Genomic DNA, 23,052 nt, shown 5'->3' with positions numbered 1-23,052 from the left:
GAAACGCAGCCGGCTTCGCTGGGCCCGAGCTCATCTAAGATGGACTGATGCAAAGTGGAAAAGTCTTCTGTGGTCTGACGAGTCCACATTTCACATTTATTTTGGAGACTATGGACGTCGTGTCCTCTGGAGCAAAGAGGAAAAGAACCATCCGGATTGTTATAGGCGCAAAGTTGAAAAGCCAGCATCTGTGATGGTATGGGGGTGTATTAGTGCCCAAGGCATGGGTAACTTACACATCTGTGAAGGCGCCATTATTGCTGAAAGGTACATACAGGTTATGGAGCAACATATGTTGCCATACAAGCAACGTTATCATGGACGCCCCTGCTTATTTAAGCAAGACAATGCCAAGCCATGTGTTACAACAGCGTGGCTTCATAGTAAAAGAGTGCGGGTACTAGACTGGCCTGCCTGTAGTCCAGACCTGTCTCGCATTGAAAATGTGTGGCGCATTATGAAGCCTAAAATACCACAACGGAGACCCCCGGACTGTTGAATAGCTTAAGCTGTACATCAAGCAAGAATGGGAAAGAATTCCACCTGAAAAGCTTAAAAAATTGGCCTTTCTTTTAAAAGGAAAGGCCATGTAACACAGTGGTAAAAATGCCCTTGTGCCAACTTTTTTGCAATGTGTTGCTGCCATTACATTCTATGTTAATGATTATTTGCAAAAAAAAAAGGAAGTTTCTCAGTTGGAACATTAAGTATCTTTTCTTTGCAGTCTATTCAATTGAATATAAGTTGAAAAGGATTTGCAAATCATTGTATTCTGTTTTTATTTACCATTTACACAACGTGCCAACTTCACTGGTTTTGGGTTTTGTATTTTGTCCCGTGTTTTAATCCGATTGTAATTGCGATCATCAAAAGGCATCACAAAATCATTACATAATCAAGTAAAACATAGCAGTATCTGCAATATTGGCCCTGCATTTAATTGGTATCAAATTAATACTAACATTTGACCACCCATACTGTAAAAAACATAATTCTGCTCTGTCTGCGATTTTCAGCCTGAGAGCAGTTTCCCCACTAATCGCATCAAACTAAGCAACACTAATGTAAGCAGGATGTGCTTTGCCTCGTTGAACTTGGATATAAAGCTCAATAATGATAACAGATCACCTTGTTACTACACCAATGTGTTGAGACGACATCCAAAGGCATTTATTTAGAAAGTAATTGTCTCTTCTTTTAGTATGAAGCTTTCTGTTTCACTTTCTCTCTGTGGACACTTTGCTCATTTTTTTCTGCACCATTATCTTCAGTGATGGGCTTGCTCTCCCAAACACTGAAGCTCATTAAAACCTTCCCACGTCTCCGCTCCCTCTCTTTGTTTCATCCTATTTGCTTTGATAATGTCCTCCAGGACTCCAGCAAGAAGCCTTCCCCAGGATTACCAGGGACTTTCCCAGCATGCATGGACAGAAAATGACGTTATTCAGTATGCTCTGACGCTTTGCTGCCATGACATTTATATAAACTTTGTATGACTGGCTGGCATTCTGAGGGGCGAAATGAATGCCGTTAATAGCGACCCTGCCAAATTATGAATAACCTACCATATTTCCAGACCATAGGGCGCACTGGATTATAGGGCGCATTAAAGGAGTCTTATTATTTTCTAAATGTAAAACACTTCCTTGTGGTCTACATAACATGTGATGGTGGTTCTTTGATAAAAATATTATTTACGTGGCTTCGACAGCGTCTTCTCCCCGTCATCTTTGTTGTAGCGGTGTAGCGTGCAAGGATGGGAGTGGAAGAAGTGTCAAAAGATGGAGCTAACTGTTTTAATGACATTCAGACTTTACTTCAATCAATAACGGAGCAGCATCTCCTCATCCGGAAACAACAACGCCGGAACTCTAATAACTAGAGTTCCTTGGGTGAATAATGTAAACTCACTACACCGGTATGTTTTAGCGCTTCCATGGCGAGTTTACTGACAGATAAAAGTAAGAACTTTACACTACTTTATATTAGATATGGCAACAGCAGAGGATGAATGTCCCATAACAAGAAGATAGAGAAAAATAAGAAGCTTATCGACTACGGCTTCGCCACAAACTTCAAAGGCGGACGCGCGCAATTTTTGAGGATTTATGCAGATCCCAAATACAGATCAGCAGGTACCAGAACATTAGAAAAGTTGCGTTTGCATAATATTGCGAAACAAAACGCCAGACATGTCTTCCCTTATACACACACCATAATAATCCTCGTATGTTGAAGCACAGTACAATCCACCAAGCGGTGCGGCTTCATAGCTTACCAAAGTCGTACTAAAACATTTTGATAGATTTTTGAGCGCCGTGTGTAATGTTCTATGTTTTCAATGGAACATATACAATGTTGGTGTTGTTTACTTGAGTCATATGGCCATCATAGTGCAGTCTACACGTATCTCTTATGTTTGACTGCCATCTACTGGTCACACTTATCATTTCACAATGCACCAAATGAAATTGCTTCGAGGTCGGTAATCAAAACCAGAATTATTCCGTACATTAGACGCACCGGGTTATAAGGCGCACTGTCCATTTTTGAGAAAAAAAAAATTATTTTAAGTGCGCCTTATTGTCCGGAAAATACGGTATTAGTGCTATTTTAATTATAACCGCTAATGCAGAAAAACTATTTATAGCGGCGCCGTGATTACAGAGAGCTAACTGGCTTGTGTGGCGATGTTAACATCATAGGCTGGTGAAAGTTTATTGTAGGTCATAAATAATACCGCTCACCTTTATAGTAGAAGGATGAGGACATGATCCGACAAGTTGATGAACTTTGGCTTCCAATTTAGACCCGGAAATGGGGAGGAAGACACAAAAAAACGCATGGTTCCACCCGCCTTTTTCTTTGCGGGGATTATTCTTTATCTAAGTGAGAATATAACAACATCCTAAGAATCTGCATTTTAGTGAGAGCAGACATTGTAGAGTAAGTGATGTTGAAATGTGTTGGTTGGCTCTCATGATGTCTGCAGTGAGTAGTAATTAGTGACGTCGAAAGATAAAGCAAATGTGATGCATTTTTAAATGAATGTGCCGCCATTTGCTTGTCTTACATAAGGAATGTTAATGATAGGCAAAAAAAAGTGCAGTTCCCTTTTAAAAAAAGTGGACAGAAGGGAAACCTTAATTACCAAATCATCTTGATAATCCCCAACAAGGAAGACATTCCACAATCCAAAAGTCTTGAAAAAAAAGCATCAAATAAAAGATGATCAATTAATTTGTATTTGACTGCGAGAAATAAGTATTTGCTCTAAAATCTCTCGGATGACAAACCCTCGTCGCCAAGCACAGAGGACACAGCTGTGACTTGTGTTGTTCACCAGAGAAGGATTTTGCCGCACTTCTCTTCACAGATACTCTCCAAATCCTGGAGGTTTCCAGGTGGTTGCTTGGCAACCCAGGTTTTAGCTTCCACCATCAATTTTATGGAGGTTTAGGGACTGGCTTAGCCACTTCAATAGCCTATTGTGCTTGTTTGTGAGCCACTCCTGAATGCAAAGTGACACTACAGTACTACTTCTAACTGTGACTCCCTTCCACTCGTCAATGCATCCCTGATGTTCGAATCAGCAAGCTCTCACAGAGCAAATGTGAACAAGTCACCAGACAAAAGGGATAAAAGTAAGGCGGCACACCGTGTGTGTCTTAGAAAGCTAAAGAGACAAGACGTCCTACTTTCACTGAGGCAGTCGCAAAGGTGTTGGTTGACTAGGAGCGTTAAACGGAAATTCACATAGCCATCTATTCAAAATTAAATTGAATAGTTGATGCAATGTTTGGATGAATCATTTTGAGAGCAATTGTATACATTAGTACTTCAACTTACCGTATGTTCAGACTATAAGGCGCACTTAAAATAAATTCATTTTCTCAAAAAATCGACGGTGCGCCTTATAACCCGGTGCGCCTAATGTACGGAATTGTTCTGGTTGTGCTTACCGACCTTGAAGCAATTATATTTGGTACATGGTGTAATGATAAGTGTGACCAGTAGATGGTAGCCACACATAAGAGATATGTGTAGACTGCAATGTGACGCCAGTAAACAACACCAAAACTTTAAATGCTCCATTGAAAATAAAGAACATTACACACAGCACTCAAGAATCTGTCAAAATGTTTTAGTATGACTTTGAAGCCGCAACGCTTGATGGATTGTCGGCCCATTACGGCTACCGTAGTCAGAGATACAAGTATTACTATGGTGTGTGTATAAGGACCGCAAAATAGCACCCATTAGCAGACATATTATCTGGCATTTTGTTTCACAATATTATGCAAAACCAACCTGCTGATGTGTATTTGGGATCTGCATAAGTCCTGAAAATGTGCGCACGGCACTGTAGTCCGTGCTGATGCCGTAGTTGATAAGCTTCTTCGTTTTCTCTATCTTCTTGTTATGGGACATTCATCCTCTGCTGTTGCCATTTCTAATATAAAGTAGTGTAAATTTCTAACTTACATCTCGCTATGGAAGCGCTAAAAACTACCGGTGTAGTGAGTATACATTATTCACTCAAGGAACTTTAGTTATTAGAGAGGTCCGGTCGGACGGTTTTTCACGGGACACATTTCCGGTGTTGTTGTTTCCGGATGAGGAGATGCTGCTCCGTTATTGACTGACGTAAAGTCTGAATGTCATTGAAACAGTTAGTGCCATCTTTTGACACTTCTTCCACTCCCACGCTACACCGCTACAACAAAAATGACGGGGAGAAGACGCTGTCGAAGGTGAACCACGTAAATAAGAACGCCCACAAAACAGCGCATCCTGAAGCGAATTGTCAGAAAGTGTCTTAAAGATGATCTGTAAAAATAATTTATGCAACACTATTACATGTTATGTAGACCAGAAGGAAGTGTTTTACATTTAGAAAAAAAATCATAATATGACCCCTTTAATGCGCCTTATGTATGAAAAAAGACCTGAATAGACCCGCTCATTGGCAGTGCGCCTTATAATCCGGTGCGCCCTATGGTCCGGAAAATACGGTACAAATATTTTGAGGTATGAGCAGTTCCTGCCTTTTGTTATGCTTTAAGCTGCAAGCATACATTTGAGTTCCGAGCCTTCCCGCCACTGCCAGTTATTGCCCACAGCCAGATATTGACCCAATCCTGCCCTCCAACCACCAAAACTGAGAAAGTTAGAGGAGGAGAAGACCCGAACAACACGCACCCAATCACAAAAATAAACCATCAAAAACAAAACCAACCACGTAGACAACCCGACCAGGCAGTCCCACCACAGCACCCTCAGTCGGCACCACTCTGAAGCAGAATCTAGCCTACGTGCCACGACAACATTCAAACTGCAAACTACATTTATCCATGAAAATATGGAGAAGTTAAGGAATGCCGTTTCAGCTTGTTCTGTCTCGTGACTCGACAAATTAGCACTGGATCTTACGCCGATATACAGTACTTGTCATTGTCTGTTGCTGTCAACTCTGTCACTCAAATGCAATAAGTAAATAAATACAATAGTATTATATTACTTCATAAAACTATTGTAGTTATTCGTAGTAGATTATGTTAGTGTTTTTCAAACAATAATTTTCATTTAAAAGTTTGTTTTTTTCTATACAAAAGGCATGATATACAGTACAGGCCAAACGTTTGGACACACCTTCTCATTCACAACACAAGTGATGTTCCCAACCCCATCGATAAAGCAAGAAAGTCCCCTAATCAGCCTTGATAAGGCACAACCATTTCAGGTGACTACCTCTTGAAGCTCATGGAGAGAATGCCAAGAGTGTGCAAAGCAGTAATCAGAGCAAAGGGTGGCTATTTTGAAGAAACTAGAATATAAAACATGTTTTCAGTTATTTCACCTTTTTTTGTTAAGTACATAACTCCACATGTGTTCATTCATAGTTCTGATGCCTTCAGTGACAATCTACAATGTAAATAGTCATGAAAATAAAGAAAACGCCTTAAATGAGGAGAAGCTGTGTCCAAATTTTTGGCCTGTACTGTATATTAAAATTGTGATGTTTGGATGGAGGGCAAGCACAGATTAAATTGATTTCATAAACTGAGCTGGTAAATTGATGTAGTCTAATACGTTATTTACCAATGCATGAATAAGTCCAGTATGGTCTTTCATGACTTAATGCTTTATTCGTGGACCCATTCAGATTCTAAGTATTTTCCTCCATACTTTTGTACTTGTACTCCTTGCGAGTGTAGAAGAAAGTGTGGTCGACCAGATAGTTTGACGTAGACCAGACGTTGACTCTTTTAAATCTTGAGAAGAGTGTTTTAATAATGCATAGATAGACCAGAGGAGTCAAAGTCGTTTTCACTGAGGGCCACATCGCAGTTATGTTTGGCCCCAGAGGGCCGCGTCTAACAGTGAATTATTACACAATTTTTTAAAGCATTTTATTAGTAGATTTAAAAAAAAACTAAAATGTTAAAAAAATATGGTAAGTTGCAATAATTTCACCTCAAAATGTAGTGTATATTACTGTAAATAAAAAAACAGTACTGCTATTTTTATGGTAAAAAAAAAAAAGTCAGCTAAGTTGCAAGAATTTTACTGTAAAATTTACATTTGTTTTTTTACAGTAAGTAAAAAAACCTGCAATTTTACAGTAAAATTTTGGCACCTGAGTTGCCAGTTTTTGTTGTTTTTTTTTTTTACTGCAAATCAACAACCGTAGATTACTGTAAATGCCAAAACGGCACCACAGTTTATTACAGTAAAAAAAAGTACTGTTTTTTTCCATTTAGCTGTAAAAACCACAGTAAATTTCACAATTTTACCATGAAATCTATTGCTACTTTTACATTGCACAATTTGATGGATAACTTGCTTTGAAATCATTGTAATTAGTATTTTTTTCTATTTAAAAAAATGGTTTGGATGTTTGATGATATATTTTTGCATAGATAGACAATATTTAAGTTAACATAATTTGCGATTACATAGAGTACATTTATTTTTTTTCTTCCAAAATAGAAAGAAATAATACATTTAGTAAGAACAGTGACAGTACTTAATTGATACATATTATTTCCAGGCTTTCGAGGGCCAAATAAAATGAAGTGGCAGGTCACATCTGGCCCCCGGGCCTTGCGTTTGACACTTGTGGCCATACTTGCCAACCTTGAGACCTCCAAATTCGGGAGTTTTGTGGGGGTCGGTGGGCGGGGGGATTGAGGTGGGTGGAGTTAAGGGGGGAGGAGTATATTTATAGCTAGAATTCACTGAAATTCAAGTATTTCAAAATTCAAGTCAAATAAATAATTGACTTTCAGTGAATTATAAATATATATATATATATATATATATATATATATATATATATATATATATATATATATATATATATATATATATATATATATATATATATATATATATATACATATAAATAAAATAAATACTTGAATTTCAGTGTTCATTTATTTACACATATACACACATAACACTCTTCTCTACCCATTGTTGTATTTGAAAGTGCAATGCTTTGCAGCCAGTAGCACATCCTTTGAAGGCGCATAGGTATGGGCAGTGTAATATTCCGGGTTGGAGTCAATAACCAGGCGAGGTGATGAAGTTACGTCTCTTTACTTCATACTTCAGAACCGACTCCCACACTTGCCGTCAGGGTGCGCAATACAACGTAAACCATTGGCCAACCAAAAAGTAACCACAAACCACTATACAGTATAATGTTCTGTGGTTACTTTTTGGTTGGCCAAGCGGACGTGACGACAGGCTGTCCTCACTCAGGTCCGCACGGACCTGGAGGGGGCGTGCCTTAAGTCCGGCTGGAAATCGGGAGAAATTCGGGAGAATGGTTGTCCCGGGAGATTTTCGGGAGAGGCACTGAAATTCGGGAGTCTCCCGGAAAATTCGGGAGGGTTGGCTAGTATGCCTGTGGCATAGATCCTTTCAATCACATTTCTTTTTTTTTTTTTTATTGATATCTGGCTTTTATATTTGGCCCAAAACCTTTATAATCGGCCAAAACCTGCACAGCTGGAAGTAAATAGACCAGTGGTTCTGAACCTTGTTGGAGGTACCGAATCCCACCAGTTTCATATGCGCATTCACCGAACCCTTCTTTAGTGAAAAATAAATAAAAAAAAATTTCAAATTCAAGACAAAGTTATGTGTTTTTGGTAACACTTTAGTATGGGGAACATATTCTACGTAACAAAGACTTAATTTAGAGTTATTTGGACACTAGGGGAACATATTCTAAGTAATAAAGACTTAATTTAGAGTTATTTGGTTAGGGTTCGGGTCAGGGTTAGAGGGTTAGGGTTATAATAAGGCCATGCCGAATAAGGCATTAATAAGTACTTAATAATGACTAGTTGAGAGCCATTATGTTACTAATTTGCATGTTAATAAGCAACTAATTAATGGTGAATATGTTCCCCATACTAAAGTGTTACCATGTTTTTTTACTGGTGCATAAAATGAACCGTGCATGAACATCACCTTGTTCAAACAACAAAACCAACACAGTGCATAAACTCACAACAAATTACACACCTGCAAGTCAGTCAGCTGTTGCCGTATCCGTAATACGCCGATAGGGAGAAGTTTTTATTTACACGATGAGTCGGGTATGTTTTGACCTCCGCCGAACCCCTGAGGCCGACTCACCGAACCCCTAGGGTTCGATCGAACCCAGGTTAAGAACCACTGAAATAGACAGTATCCATATGGGAACCTTACCCATTAAGTGTCTCTAAGTCACGTGGTTGCAACTCAGTAATATGGTTCTTAATCGGAATTCCAATGCAAGAACTTCACTTCCACTGATGTCAAACTTTGATGAGAACTCACAGCTTGATAATGAGAATATTTATTTGACCCTTTAATTTCCCATCTGATTCTCAAGCCCCCTTAGCATCATCTCTGACTATCCAACTGTTTAACTATGTTTGCCCTGCATGGCTTACTTAAGGAGAAAACGTCTACTTAAAGAAACACTTGCCTCCTTTTTTGCCCAACACTCTGCTGCTACTGTTCCTGTGACAGCCTCTGCATATTAATGCAGCAGCAGCACAGGAACAGCTTTTCAGTGTGTGCCACACAACCGTCCTTTAATTTCACTGTTTCCTCCCGAGTTTAACAAGCTGGTCCTACTGCTACATACTGGGTGGCAGCGGCATGTTTCCAATTAAGTAGTGATACACTAGCGACAGGACTACTTTCATCAATGGCGGGTGAGGGATCAGCCAAGGAAAATGTTTGGTTGAAGGCGGCGATTATTCTTTTTTTTTAAACTCTGCCTTTGTCAGAAGGTGAAGCACTGAGCCAATTATCTCTGACCTTCATCTTAACTATTCCCTGATACTACCCAATCATTATTTTCCAATGGTGAAAATACAAGAAAAATGTGATATTCCGCCACATGCCAGCAGAAACTTTTAATAGGACAAATACACCTGATGGTGCAGCTACAGTACACCGACATTCAGTCAAAGTGACGCATGAAACATGGTCACAAAGGTACCGTAATTTCCGGACTATAAGCCGCTACTTTTTCCCCTCGTTCTGGTCCCTGCGGCTTATACAACGGTGCTGCTTATTTACGGCCTGTTCTTCTCCGGCACCGACGAAGAGGATTTCGGTGGTTTTAGTACACAGGAGGAAGACGATGACACAATGATTAAAGACTGACTTTTCATATACCGGTAGGCTGGTTATTTTGATAACGTACAGGCGAGCACTTTGTATTACTTTGCACCGTTTTATTATTTGTACTCTGCATGAATGCTGTTCGCCATGTCAAAGATGTGAAAGTTTGATTGAATGATTGAAAGATTTATTGTTAATAAATGGGACGCTTTGCGTTCCCAAACAGTCATCTCTGTCCCGACATTCCCCTCCGTGGTAGCAGGAACCCCTATATACTACGGTAATTACACATCAAAACCCTGCGGCTTATAGTCAGGTACGGCTTATATATGGAGCAATCTGTATTTTCCCCTAAATTTAGCTGGTGCGGCTTATAGTCAGGTGCGGCTTATAGTCCAGAAATTACGGGTAACTACAGGGTAACCTGCTAAGGTCAGTCCCGTTTATATCGACTTGCCCAATTAATACATGGTGGACCACTTGTGTCGACTTCAGATAGGAGTGGAGAGCCAAAGCAGCCATTTAAAAAAAAAAAAAAAAGGGTCATTTTAGTCGACATTTTCAGTATTAATATTATCAAACCATTATACACTTAAAACTAGAGATGTCGATAAATGCTTTAAAATGTAATAATCTGAAATTATCGGTATCGTTTTTTTATTTTTTATTAAATCAACATAAAAAACACAAGATACACTTACAATTAGTACACCAACCCAAAAAACCTCCCTCCCCCATTTACACTCATTCACACAAAAGGGTTGTTTCTTTCTATTATTAATACTCTGGTTCCTACATTATATATCAATATATATCAATACAGTCTGCAAGGGATACAGTCCGTAAGCACACATGATTGTGCGTGCTGCTGGTCCACTAATAGTACTAACCTTTAACAGTTAATTTTACTCATTTTCATTAATAATTAATCATTAATTAGTCAAAAATTCAACCAGAAGCTTGTGGATGGCTACCAAAAACCCCTTATTGCAGTGAAATTTGCAAAGGGACATGTAACCAAATATTAACATTGCTGTATGTATACTTTTGACCCAGCAGAGTTGGTCACATTTTCAGTAGACCCATAATCATTCACACCAGGTGTGAATGAATGATGGGTTTTTAACATGTAAAGCGACTTGGGGTACTTAGAAAAGCGCTATATAAATCCCAGGTATTATTATTATTATTATTAATAAATTCATAAAAGAACCAAACTTCATGAATGTTTTTTGTGACCAACAAGTATGTGCTCCAATCACTATCACAAAAAAAAATAAAGAGTTGTAGAAATTATTGGAAACTCAAGACAGCCATGACATTATGTTCTTTACAAGTGTATGTCAACTTTTGATCGCGACTGTATGTACATGTGATTTTTAATATTTTTAATACATTTGTAAATAAAAAAATTAACATTATGGGGTATTGTGTGTAGAATTTTGAGAACACAAATGAATGTATTCCCTTTTAAAATAAGGCTGCAACATAACAAAAGTGAAGCGCATCCTTTACGAATGCACTGTATATTTATTAACCCTTAGATGGCCGTGCCTGCTTAGTGATGTGGGACTAAGTCAGGTTTGCGTTCTATGTCTGACCAAGCGTAAGTTGCGGCTTATAGGAGCCCTTGGATCAGACCTCGGCAAATTAAGGCCCGGGGCCCGCATGCGGCCCGTTAAGCTTTTCAATCTGGCCCGCCGGACATTCCCAAATAATTTTTTTTAGATCTTTAAGATGTAAACTGCAGCTGCCATTATGATGTGCAGTGATGTTTTCAAATGACCGTAAGTCTTGAACTATACAAAGTTTTTCAATGGTTGGAATCTGTGAAATTTCCTCGCTCCTAAATATTCCCAAGTTAAGCTTCATTATAAGAAAATGGAAGAGTTTGGGAGCAACTCAGCCACCAAGTGGTAGGCCACGTAAACTGACAGAGAGGGGTCAGCGGATGCTGAAGTGCATAGTGCAAAGAGGTTGCCCACATTCTGCACAGTCAGTTGCTACAGAGCTCCAAACTTCATGTGACCTTCCAATTAGCCCACGTACAGTACGCAGAGAGCTTCATGAAATGGGTTTCCATGGCCGAGCAGCTGCATCTAAGCAATACATCACCAAGTCCAATGCAAAGCACGTCGCCACTGGACTCTAGAGCAGTGGAGACGCGTTTTCTGGAGTGATGAATCACGCTTTTCCATCTGGCAATCTGATGGACGAGTCTGGGTTTGGAGGTTGCCAGGAGAACGGTACATTTCGGACTGCATTGTGCAGAGTGTGAAATTTGGTGGAGGAATTATGGTGATGGATTGTTTTTCAGGAATTGGGCTTGGCCCCTTAGTTCCAGTGAAAGGAACTTTGATACCAAAACATTTTGGACAATTCCATGCTCCCAAACTTGTGAGATCAGCTTGGAGCGGGCCCCTTCCTCTTCCAACATGACTGTGCACCAGTGCACAAAGCAAGGTCCATAAAGACATGGATGACAGAGTCTGGTGTGGATGAACTTGACTGGCCTGCACAGAGTCCTGACCTTAACCCGATGAATTAGAACGGAGACTGAGAGCCAGGCCTTCTCGACCAACATCAGTGTGGTGCTTTTGGAAGAATGGTCGAAAATACCTATAAACACACTCCGCAACCTTGTGGACAGCCTTCCCAGAAGAGTTGAAGCTGTAATAGCTGCACAAGGTGGACCGACATCATATTGAACCCTATGGGTTAGGAATGGGATGGCACTTCAAGTTCATATGTGAGTCAAGGCAGGCGGCCAAATACTTTTGGCAATATAGTGTATGAATGGTCAGGATGGCACAGGGAAGCGAAAGCAAACTTGCGGTTGTTTTATTTTAATGTACTTAAAACTGCACACGAGAGAGACGAAAAAAGAAGGAGCTCACTCACCTCCTTGCTTACTCCGGTCAAGATAGATGGAGACCCTTCTGGCCAAACCTGTGAGCAAACGGAGAGCAGATGGAAGGGAGGCATGCAACAAAGCAAGCAACAAATTAGCACGGATAAAATAAAATGCACGCACACAACACAGCGTTCCTTCTTTTCATTCACATGGCAGAGGGATGAACAAGGCTTCTGTGTCCCAACAGAGAACTTCCTAAATGGCAGGGTAGACAAGGGGCAGAAAGAGATGCCCCATTGTTAAAAATGCCGACATGTGAGTCTTCAGCCTTAAAACCTGACAGAGACAAATCCAAATGGTTTTACCGCAGGGAGAAAGGCTGCTGAATAAGTCTGGAAGTGAGCCAAAACCTGGGGCGCTAAATAAAACTCTGCCAATTCATGAGCATCAAATGATTTTTTGCAAGACTGCGGATGTGTAATTTTATTAATAGTGGAAACACGCTGCCTTGTTCAGCCTCTCAAAACAAGAAGAACCATTAAAAAATAAGCAGAGGAACAACAGAAATGGTTATTGCAGAATGAATAAAGAGAGCACAGAGGAGTCTTTACCAGAGGGCAGGGATGAGATGGGATCAGAATAATGAGTGTGAGCCCACAGAGGAGATTTAGATTTTGGCAGCACAAAGTGACCTGTGTCATTTTTAATTAGCTTTGACGTTATCGCGTTTACTGAAGCTATGCTCCAAATGGAAAAATAACGCAAAGTTGTAAAAGGCAATTTGTGTAGCAATTGCTGAAGTGGAACTGAAATGCTGTGAGGAAAATGTTGAATTCTGGAAGGTTCAAAGGATCCTAAATTTTTAGAATAGCATTCATGTTTTAGTGTTGTATTGCTTGGATTTACATGACATCACGTGGGGCTCATTAAATATGTTCTCAATGGGTACTTGGCGCCATTTAGCCTTTCTCCAAGAAAAAAAAAAGCCCTATGCTGGCCTTGTTTTCGGCTGTTGAAACCGATCAAATTGTAAAAATGTTAAAAGTTCCTCAAGAAGTAATGAAGAAGGGCGGAAGAGTGCAAGCTTTTACAAAATGACAATGAGAAAAGTGACATACACCCTACTTCGAGGGAACAGAGTCGAAGAATGCACAAGTTTGCAGCGATCACTTCGTTAAAGGTTTGTTTGATATACTTTTAACATTTACTGTTTACCATTTAAGTACAAAACCCAAAACCAGGGAAGTTGGCACGTTGTGTAAATGGTAAATAAAAACAAAATACAATGATTTGCAAATCCTTTTCAACTTATATTCAATTGAATAGACTGCAAAGACAAGATATTTAACGTTCGAACTGGAAAATGTTATTTTTTGCAAATATTAGCTCATTTGGAATTTGATGCCTGCAACATATTCAAAAAAAAGCTGGCACAAGTGGCAAAAAAGACTGAGGAAGTTGAGGAATGCTCATCAAATACTTATTTGGAACATCCCTCAGGTGAACAGGCTAATTGGGAACAGGTGGGTGCCATGATTGGGTATAAAAGCAGCTTCCATGAAATGCTCAGTCATTCACAAACAAGGATGGGGCGAGGGTCACCACTTTGTCAACAAATGCGTGAGCAAATTGTCCAACAGTTTAAGAACAACATTTCTCAACCAGCTATTGCAAGCAATTTAGGGATTTCACCATCTACGGTCTGTAATATCATCAAAAGGTTTCGAGAATCTGGAAAAGCGATGATATTACAGACCTTCGATCCCTCAGGTGGTACTGCATCAAAAAGCAACATTGGTGTGTAAAGGATATCACCACATGGGCTCAGGAACTCTTTAGAAAACCACTGTCAGTAGCTACAGTTGGTCGCTACATCTGTAAGTGCAAGTTAAAACTCTACTATGCAAAGCGAAAGCCATTTATCAACAACACCCAGAAACACCGCCAGCTTTGCTGGGCCCGAGCTCATCTAAGATGGACTGATGCAAAGAGGAAAAGTCTTCTGTGGTCTGACGAGTCCACATTTCAAATTGTTTTTGGAAACTGTAGACGTCGTGTCCTACGGACCAAATAGGAAAGGAACCATTACGGATTTTTATAGGCGCAAAGTTGAAAAGCCAGCATCTGTGATGGTATGGGGGTGTATTAGTGCCCATGGCATGGGTAACTTACACATCTGTGAAGGCACCATTAATGCTGAAAGGTACATATAGGTTTTGGAGCAACATACTGTATGTTGCAATCCAAGCAACGTTATCATGGCGCCCCTGCTTATTTCAGCAAGACAATGCCAAGCCACGTGTTACAACAGCTTAGCTTTATAGTAAAAGAGTGCGGATACTAGACTGGCCTGCCTGTAGCCCAGACCTGTCTCCCATTGAAAATGTGTGGCGCATTATGAAGCCTAAAATACCACAACAGAGACCCCGGACTGTTGAACAACTTAAGCTGTACATCAAGCAAGAATGGGAAATAATTCCACCTGAAAAGCTTAAAAAATTGGTCTCCTCAGTTCCCAAACGTTTACTGAGTGTTGTTAAAAGGAAAGGCCATGTAACACAGTGGTAAAAATGCCCCTGTGCCAACTTTTTTGCAATGTGTTGCTGCCATTAAATTCTAAGTTAATGATTATTTGCAGAAAAAAAAAAAAGTTTTTCAGTTCGAACGTTAAATATCTTGTCTTTAAAGTCTATTCAATTGAATATAAGTTGAAAAGGATTTGCAAATCATTGTATTCTGTTTTTATTTACCATTTACACAACGTGCCAACTCCACATGAGTTTGAGTTTATTTGGAACATGCAAGCATACAACATGATACATCACAATTTCCAGTTTCTCTTTTCAACATGTTCGAAAAGGAGTAGGAAGAAGCAGAGCTTATTAAATCCTACCCCTTTTCTTTTACATAACAGTTGCTAAAACTTTTGTTCACTTCCTGTTCTTAATTTATTCACAATATACTCCATAAGTAATCACAATAAAAATAAATAAATAAATAATAATTGGTGAAGCAAGTTATATTTCATATGATGAGATAAGTAAGATTATTTTGAGAATGAAAGAATAGATGGATTAAATAAATTCAGAATGTTTGTCATGGTTCTTCTTCTTTGTAAACACTTTAAGTTTGCAGAGTTTCTTGAAGTGAATCATGTTAGTACATTGTTTCATTGCTTTGCTTAATCCATTCCATAATTTAATTCCACATACTGATATACTGAAGGTCTTAAGAGTTGTACGTGCATACAAATGTTTTAAATTACATTTTTCTCTAAGATTATATGTCTCCTCTTTTGTTGAGAAGAATTGTTGTATATTCTTGAGTAGCAGGTTATAGTTTGCTTTGTGTATAATTGTATCTGTTTGCAAATTCACTATGTCGTGGAATTTCAGTATCTTTGATTCAATAAATAAAGGATTTGAATGTTCTCTATATCCAACATTATGTATTATTCTAACTGATCTTTTTTGTAACACCGTTAATGAATGAAGTGTACTTTTGTAGTTATTTCCCCATATTTCTATACAGTAACTCAGATATGGTAACACTAGCGAGCAGTAGAGAATATGAAGTGATTTTTGGCCTAGAACATGTTTTGCTTTATTCATTATTGACGTGTTTCTTGCTACTTTATGTTGTATATTTTTTACATGAGATTTCCAGTTCAATTTATCATCAATCATTATACCTACAAATTTGGTTTCATTTACTCTTTCAATTTCTATTCCGTCTATTTGGGTTTTGTACATTTTTACATGAATGCACTTCACAGTCACACAATTCCACAATCTAGAAAAAGTCGCAACTCTAAACTGTTTATACCACAAACTGCAGCTGCACCTCTCAAACAAACTGGAGTGTCTTATTATGCTAAAATGGACCTCATCGAACAACAAAATGTGGCGCAGAGACGGACTTGGTCACCAAGTGCACATGCAGCAGTCAAAAGAGTCCGAGAGAAAACGAGGCACACTGTGGAAACGGACAAGTCTCTTGAGGCAATTTGTGTCACAATACAGCTACTGTATGCTTGTTAGTGCGCTGCCTTGTGCCAGGTCCCTGCAGCGACTATGTGGCTCTCACTTTAAGTGCACACAGCGAGGGGCCAACACCTCTGCACTGCTAATACACTCGCTCATTAATACACTCACTCATTTATACACTCACTCCTCCTGGTTGCACTGCTTGCGTCACAAGAAATTAGCCAAATGTTTGCCTAATTGAAAACACGTAGTGGAGATGCTGTATGAAAAGGCACATCGCACATGAAGATGGTAATGGATACAGATAATGCTTTCATTGTTTTATGAGAACATTTTTACTGCAGCTGACAATGCTCAACATAATGAGAAAGTGAGGGCACAAAGAGAAAAAAGCCACAACACAAAGCAGAAGCGGGACTGCAGTCAGCCACAAGGCAAATGCTATGGCCACAAATTATATACCACACATCAAATGAAACACATAAATTACAGTTGTGATTATTATTATAATTTTTTTAAATACCGTATTTTTCGGACTATAAGTCGCAGTTTTTTTCATAGTTTGGCCGGCGGTGCGACTTATACTCAGGAGCGACTTATGTGTGAAATTATTATCACATTACCTTAAAATATCAAATAATATTATTTAGCTCATTCACGTAAGAGATTAGACGTATAAGATTTCATGGGATTTAGCGATTAGGAGTGACAGATAGTTTGGTAAACGTATAGCATGTTCTATATGTTATAGTTATTTGAATGACTCTTACCATAATATGTTACGTTAACATACCAGGCACCTTCTCTGTTGGTTATTTATGCCTCATATAACGTACACTAGAGATGCGCGGATAGGCAACTATTTCATCCGCAACCGCATCACAAAAGTCGTCATCCACCCGCCATCCACCCGAACTAACATTTTATCAAAACCACAACCACCCGCCACCCACCCGTTGTTATATATCTAATATAGACGATGCAAGGCATTCCTGTTAAAGAAAGGAGACTGATCCAATGCAGCAGAGACATTCAATGCGTGCCATGCATTAATATCTCTTGGTCACGCAATAGAGGCTATTATTTATCATTATTATAATATTATTGTCATTTCCATTAAAAAAGTGTTGACTATTATTATTTTTTTCCCCTGGTCTTTAGTATTCCCTTTTTTAGTTTGTCGCTTACCACGTTTGTAGCCGGCGTTGCCGTCTTGTTATTTTTTTCTTCTTCTCCTGTTGTGTTGTTTTGTGGTGTGCTGTGTCACGCCAAATTTCTTCCCCCTACAAACCCCCCCCATTTACTTCCGTGGTCATGTTTCCTCTTACGTCATTGACAGCGATCGATAGCACTTCGGCTTTGACTGCCCGTCGCTGGAAGGATACTTCGTCTTTGACAGCTGCTCGAATCTAAAGAAATCGATTATTGTTTTTTTTTTTGTACAGGCGCGAAACAGGACAGTCGCGTGCGGGTTAAGGACCCCCGGCAACTTTGTGACTTTATTGGACGCAGCCCAGGAAGTAAATGGGGGGGAGGCTTTTGTATGGGGGGGAAGACATTTGGTGGGACAGCTGCAGCAGTGCCTGATGAATAATTGCCTGTTTCAAAGAGTGCTGCTCGTTTTTCGTATGTGGGTAACAACATTTAACTATGTATTTTTTTTTTCTGAATTGGTTCAACCGCCACCCGCCCGAATCTATTTAAAATCTATTTTTTTCGTCATGCATCCGCCCGACCCGCGGATTATCCGCAGAGTCCGCAGTTGTGTCCGCAAACCGCGCATCTCTAACGTACACTTATTCAGCCTGTTGTTCACTATTCTTTATTTATTTTAAATTGCCTTTCAAATGTCTATTCTTGGTGTTGGATTTTATCAAATACATTTCCCCCAAAAATGCGACTTATACTCCAGTGCGATTTATATATGTTTTTCCCTTCTTTATTATGCATTTTCGGCCGGAGCGACTTATACTCCGAAAAATACGGTACTGCTGTTCTCCTCATTTGAATGGCTCACTCAACTTGACACATATTTGTAGTTCAAAAGTTGAAACTAGCCATTATTTGGACTTTTACTTGTGACATAAAGAGGCAATGATGAAAATATCTAAACATTTTTATTTTTTTTTTAACATCTTTTTTCTCCAATTGTTATTGTGTGAATGCTCCAAAGCATTCACACATGGTTTTCTACACAAAAATTCATCTATTTGTTCCTCTTCTCCAGATTTTGGCGCACTCTACCTTCCACATTTTCCCCCCGATTCAAACCGTTCCAACTTCAAACTGTTCAGCCTATTCAGGAATCGTGGGCTTTACCTTGACAAATTAAAAAAATTCCCAGGTTTCCCAGAATTCCAGGTTTTTCGGGACATTTTTCCCACTTCAAATGAATTGGCCATTTTTCAAGCTTCCACCATTTCCACATCTTTCAACCGATTCATACCATTCCACCTTCAACATATTCTACTCATTCTGGAAATTCAAACTATCATTTTTGCTTGTTCAAAAAAAATTGCAGGAATTTCCTTTTTTTTCCCAAACCTTTTTTTCACCCTTTTTTCTGGCGACTACTCCCTCCACATTTTTCAACCCGCTTCAACCGTTCCACTGTCCAACATTCCTCTAAATCAGGACAAAAAACAAAGTTGTTTTCTGAACTGGAAAAAAATGGTAAAATTCCCAGATTTCCCAGAATTCCAGGTTTTCCGGGACATTTTTCCCTTTTAAAATGAATTGGCCATTTTTCAAGCTTCCACCATTTCCACATTTTTCAACCGATTCATACCATTCCACCTTCAACATATTCCACTCATCCTGGAACTTCAAACTTTCATTATTCCAAGTTCAAAAAAATCCCAGGAATTCTCAGAATTCCCTTTTTTTCCAAACCCTTTTTTCTGGCGACTACTCCTTCCACATTTTTCAACCCGCTTCAACCGTTCCACTGTCCAAACATTCCTCTAAATCAGGACAAAAAACAAAGTTGTTTTTTGAACTGGAAAAAAAAGGAAAAATTCCCAGATTTCCCAGAATTCCAGGTTTTCCGGGACATTTTTCCCTTTTAAAATGAATTGGCCATTTTTCAAGCTTGCACCATTTCCAAATTTTTCAACCAATTCAAACCATTCCACCTTCAACATATTCCACTCATCCTGGAAATTCAAACTTTCATTATTCCAAGTTCAAAAAAATCCCAGGAATTCTCAGAATTCCCTTTTTTTCCAAACCCTTTTTTCTGGCGACTACTCCTTCCACATTTTTCAACCCGCTTCAACCGTTCCACTGTCCAAACATTCCTCTAAATCAGGACAAAAATCAAAGTTATTTTCTGAACTGGAAAAATTCCCAGATTTCCCAGAATTCCAGGTTTTCCGGGACATTTTTCCCTTTTAAAATGAATTGGCCATTTTTCAAACTTCCGTTTCCACATTTTTCAACCGATTCATACCATTCCACCTTCAACATATTCTACTCATTCTGGAAATTCAAACTATCATTTTTGCTTGTTCAAAAAAATTCCAGGAATTTCCTTTTTTTAAACACTTTTTTTCTGGCGACTACTCCCTCCACATTTTTCAACCTGCTTCAACCGTTCCACTGTCCAAACATTCCTCTAAATCAGGACAAAAAACGAAGTTGATTTTTGAACTGGAAAAATTCCCAGATTTCCCAGAATTCTAGGTTTTCCTGGACATTTTTTCCTTTTAAAATGAATTGGCCATTTTTTCAAACTTCCACCATTTCCACATTTTTCTACCTATTCAAACCATTCCACCTTCAACATATTCCACTCATCCTGGAAATTCAAACTATCAGTATTACAAGTTTAAAAAAATCCAGGAATTATCAGAATTCCATTTTTTTCCAAAACCTTTTTTCTGGCGACTACTCCTTCCACATGTTTCAATCCGCTTCAACCGCTCCACTGTCCAAACATTCCTCTAAATCAGGACAAAAAACGAAGTTGTTTTTTGAACTGGAAAAATTCCCAGATTTCCCAGAATTCCAGGTTTTCTGAGACATTTTTCCCTTATAAAATGAATTGGACATTTTTCAAACTTCCACCGTTTCCACATTTTTCAACCGATTCAAACCATTCCACCTTCAACATATTCCACTCATCCTGGAAATTCAAACTTTCATTATTCCAAGTTCAAAAAAATCCCAGGAATTCTCAGAATTCCCTTTTTTTCCAAACCCTTTTTTCTGGCGACTACTCCTTCCACATTTTTCAACCCGCTTCAACCGTTCCACTGTCCAAACATTCCTCTAAATCAGGACAAAAATCAAAGTTATTTTCTGAACTGGAAAAATTCCCAGATTTCCCAGAATTCCAGGTTTTCCGGGACATTTTTCCCTTTTAAAATGAATTGGCCATTTTTCAAACTTCCGTTTCCACATTTTTCAACCGATTCATACCATTCCACCTTCAACATATTCTACTCATTCTGGAAATTCAAACTATCATTTTTGCTTGTTCAAAAAAATTCCAGGAATTTCCTTTTTTTAAACACTTTTTTTCTGGCGACTACTCCCTCCACATTTTTCAACCTGCTTCAACCGTTCCACTGTCCAAACATTCCTCTAAATCAGGACAAAAAACGAAGTTGATTTTTGAACTGGAAAAATTCCCAGATTTCCCAGAATTCTAGGTTTTCCTGGACATTTTTTCCTTTTAAAATGAATTGGCCATTTTTTCAAACTTCCACCATTTCCACATTTTTCTACCTATTCAAACCATTCCACCTTCAACATATTCCACTCATCCTGGAAATTCAAACTATCAGTATTACAAGTTTAAAAAAATCCAGGAATTATCAGAATTCCATTTTTTTCCAAAACCTTTTTTCTGGCGACTACTCCTTCCACATGTTTCAATCCGCTTCAACCGTTCCACTGTCCAAACATTCCTCTAAATCAGGACAAAAAACGAAGTTGTTTTTTGAACTGGAAAAATTCCCAGATTTCCCAGAATTCCAGGTTTTCTGAGACATTTTTCCCTTATAAAATGAATTGGACATTTTTCAAACTTCCACCGTTTCCACATTTTTCAACCGATTCAAACCATTCCACCTTCAACATATTACACTCATCCTGGAAATTCAAACCATTATTTTTCTTGGTACAAAAAAATTCCAGGAATTCCCAGAATTCCCTTTTTTTCAAACCCTTTTTTCTGGTGACTACTCCTTCCACATTTTTCAACCCACTCCAACCATTCCACCGTCCAATAATTTCTCTTAATCAGGACAAAAACAAAGTTGTTAGGATTCGTAGTTTGGGGGCCTCTGATAGACACGATGTAACAAAGTTACCCCTGCATCCTTTAATGTTTCTGTAAGTGATCCTTAGTGAAAAAAAAGTTTGGACAACCCTGTGTTGAAGTGAACATAAGTGACCTTAAGCTAACAGACACAGGCGCAGAGAAGCATCAAGAGTAAATAAAACACATAAGATGGCTTCTTTTCTACTCAGTTTGCACTGTGGATGTCACACACCGGTGCAAACATTTCAACATTTGCCAACGTCCCAGCCTGAGCAAATCGCGGCGAGGTGTCAAATGCACGTTAAACACGACAGCAAAACCCCGAAAAAACATAATGCCAGTCTAAAGTGACACACAAACTATATACAGTCCTGCAACACCCACAACAATGATCTTAAAGCAAGCCGACAGTTAAACAGGCATGTCAGTTATGACTGATGAATTATTCAATGACATGTGTCACATGATATGACAGCTGCCAACGGGGAGCAGCACAGAGTTATATTGGTGCAGACTGATGGAAATGACTATAGAGTAGACCTGCTCACAACTGGAAATTATTCACAGCACTTCACTTTTTCCCACATTTTAATATGTTACAGCCTTATTCCAAAATGGAATAAGGCTTTTTTTTTTCTTTCATTTTGTCCTCAGAATTCTATAGAGAATACCCTATAATGACAATTAATTTTATTTTTTTTTAGCAAATGCATTACAACTAAAAAAATCCCATGTACATAAGTATTCACAGCCTTTGCTCAATACTTTGTTGATGCACCTTTGGCAGCAATTCAAATTATTTTTGAATACAATGCCAGAAACTCGGCACACCTACAATATCTTTGGGCAGTTTTGCCCATTCCTCTTTTGCAGCACCTCTCAAGCTCCATCTGGTTGGATGGGAAGCATTGATTTCCATCCAAGATGTTCCTGTGAAGTGAAGCATGGTGGTGGCAGCATCATGCTATGGGGATGTTTTTTTAGCAGTACAAACAGGGAGGGTAGTCAGGATAGAGGGAAATATAAATGCAGCAATGTACAGAGACATCCTGTATGATGAAGAGCTTGAGAGGTGCTGCAAAGAGGAATATATACTACTCACTAAAAGTTAGGTGTACTCTAATCTGTTTTAATTAGAACAAAATGTTGTAAAACATTGCATAGTTGGATGTGCATTACCATTTTTTAAGGAAGGTCATATTAAGTTCAGCTGTAAAGGGTGTAGTGCAGGGGTGTCAAACTCATTTTAGATTGGGGGACACATGGAGAAAAATGTACTCCTAAGTGGGCCGGACTGGCAAAATCAC

General features: G+C 38.9%; 1 protein-coding gene across 8 annotated transcripts in view; it reads right to left on the bottom strand.

Moving 5' to 3' along the window:
- Nucleotides 1–23,052, bottom strand: part of rptor (regulatory associated protein of MTOR, complex 1) — a 401,659-nt gene that overhangs the window by 22,136 nt on the left and 356,471 nt on the right. For 6 of the 8 annotated variants that reach the window (XR_009823861.1, XR_009823860.1, XM_062033466.1 and 3 more), the window contains one exon: nucleotides 12,538–12,585. The exons of the other annotated variants lie outside the window; for them this stretch is intronic. Coding sequence is in view for 4 of the 6 variants with exons in the window: in XM_062033466.1 (XP_061889450.1) it covers nucleotides 12,538–12,585 (48 nt within the window). In the remaining 2 variants the exon portion in view is untranslated. The remainder of the gene's footprint in view (nucleotides 1–12,537; nucleotides 12,586–23,052) is intronic. 8 annotated transcript variants of the gene reach the window in all.

The sequence above is a fragment of the Entelurus aequoreus genome, linkage group LG22 (assembly GCF_033978785.1).
Source record: "Entelurus aequoreus isolate RoL-2023_Sb linkage group LG22, RoL_Eaeq_v1.1, whole genome shotgun sequence".
Lineage (NCBI taxonomy): Eukaryota > Metazoa > Chordata > Actinopteri > Syngnathiformes > Syngnathidae > Entelurus > Entelurus aequoreus.
The sequence above is the reverse complement of the archived record's forward strand: the minus strand, read 5'-3'. Positions and strand labels throughout refer to the sequence as shown.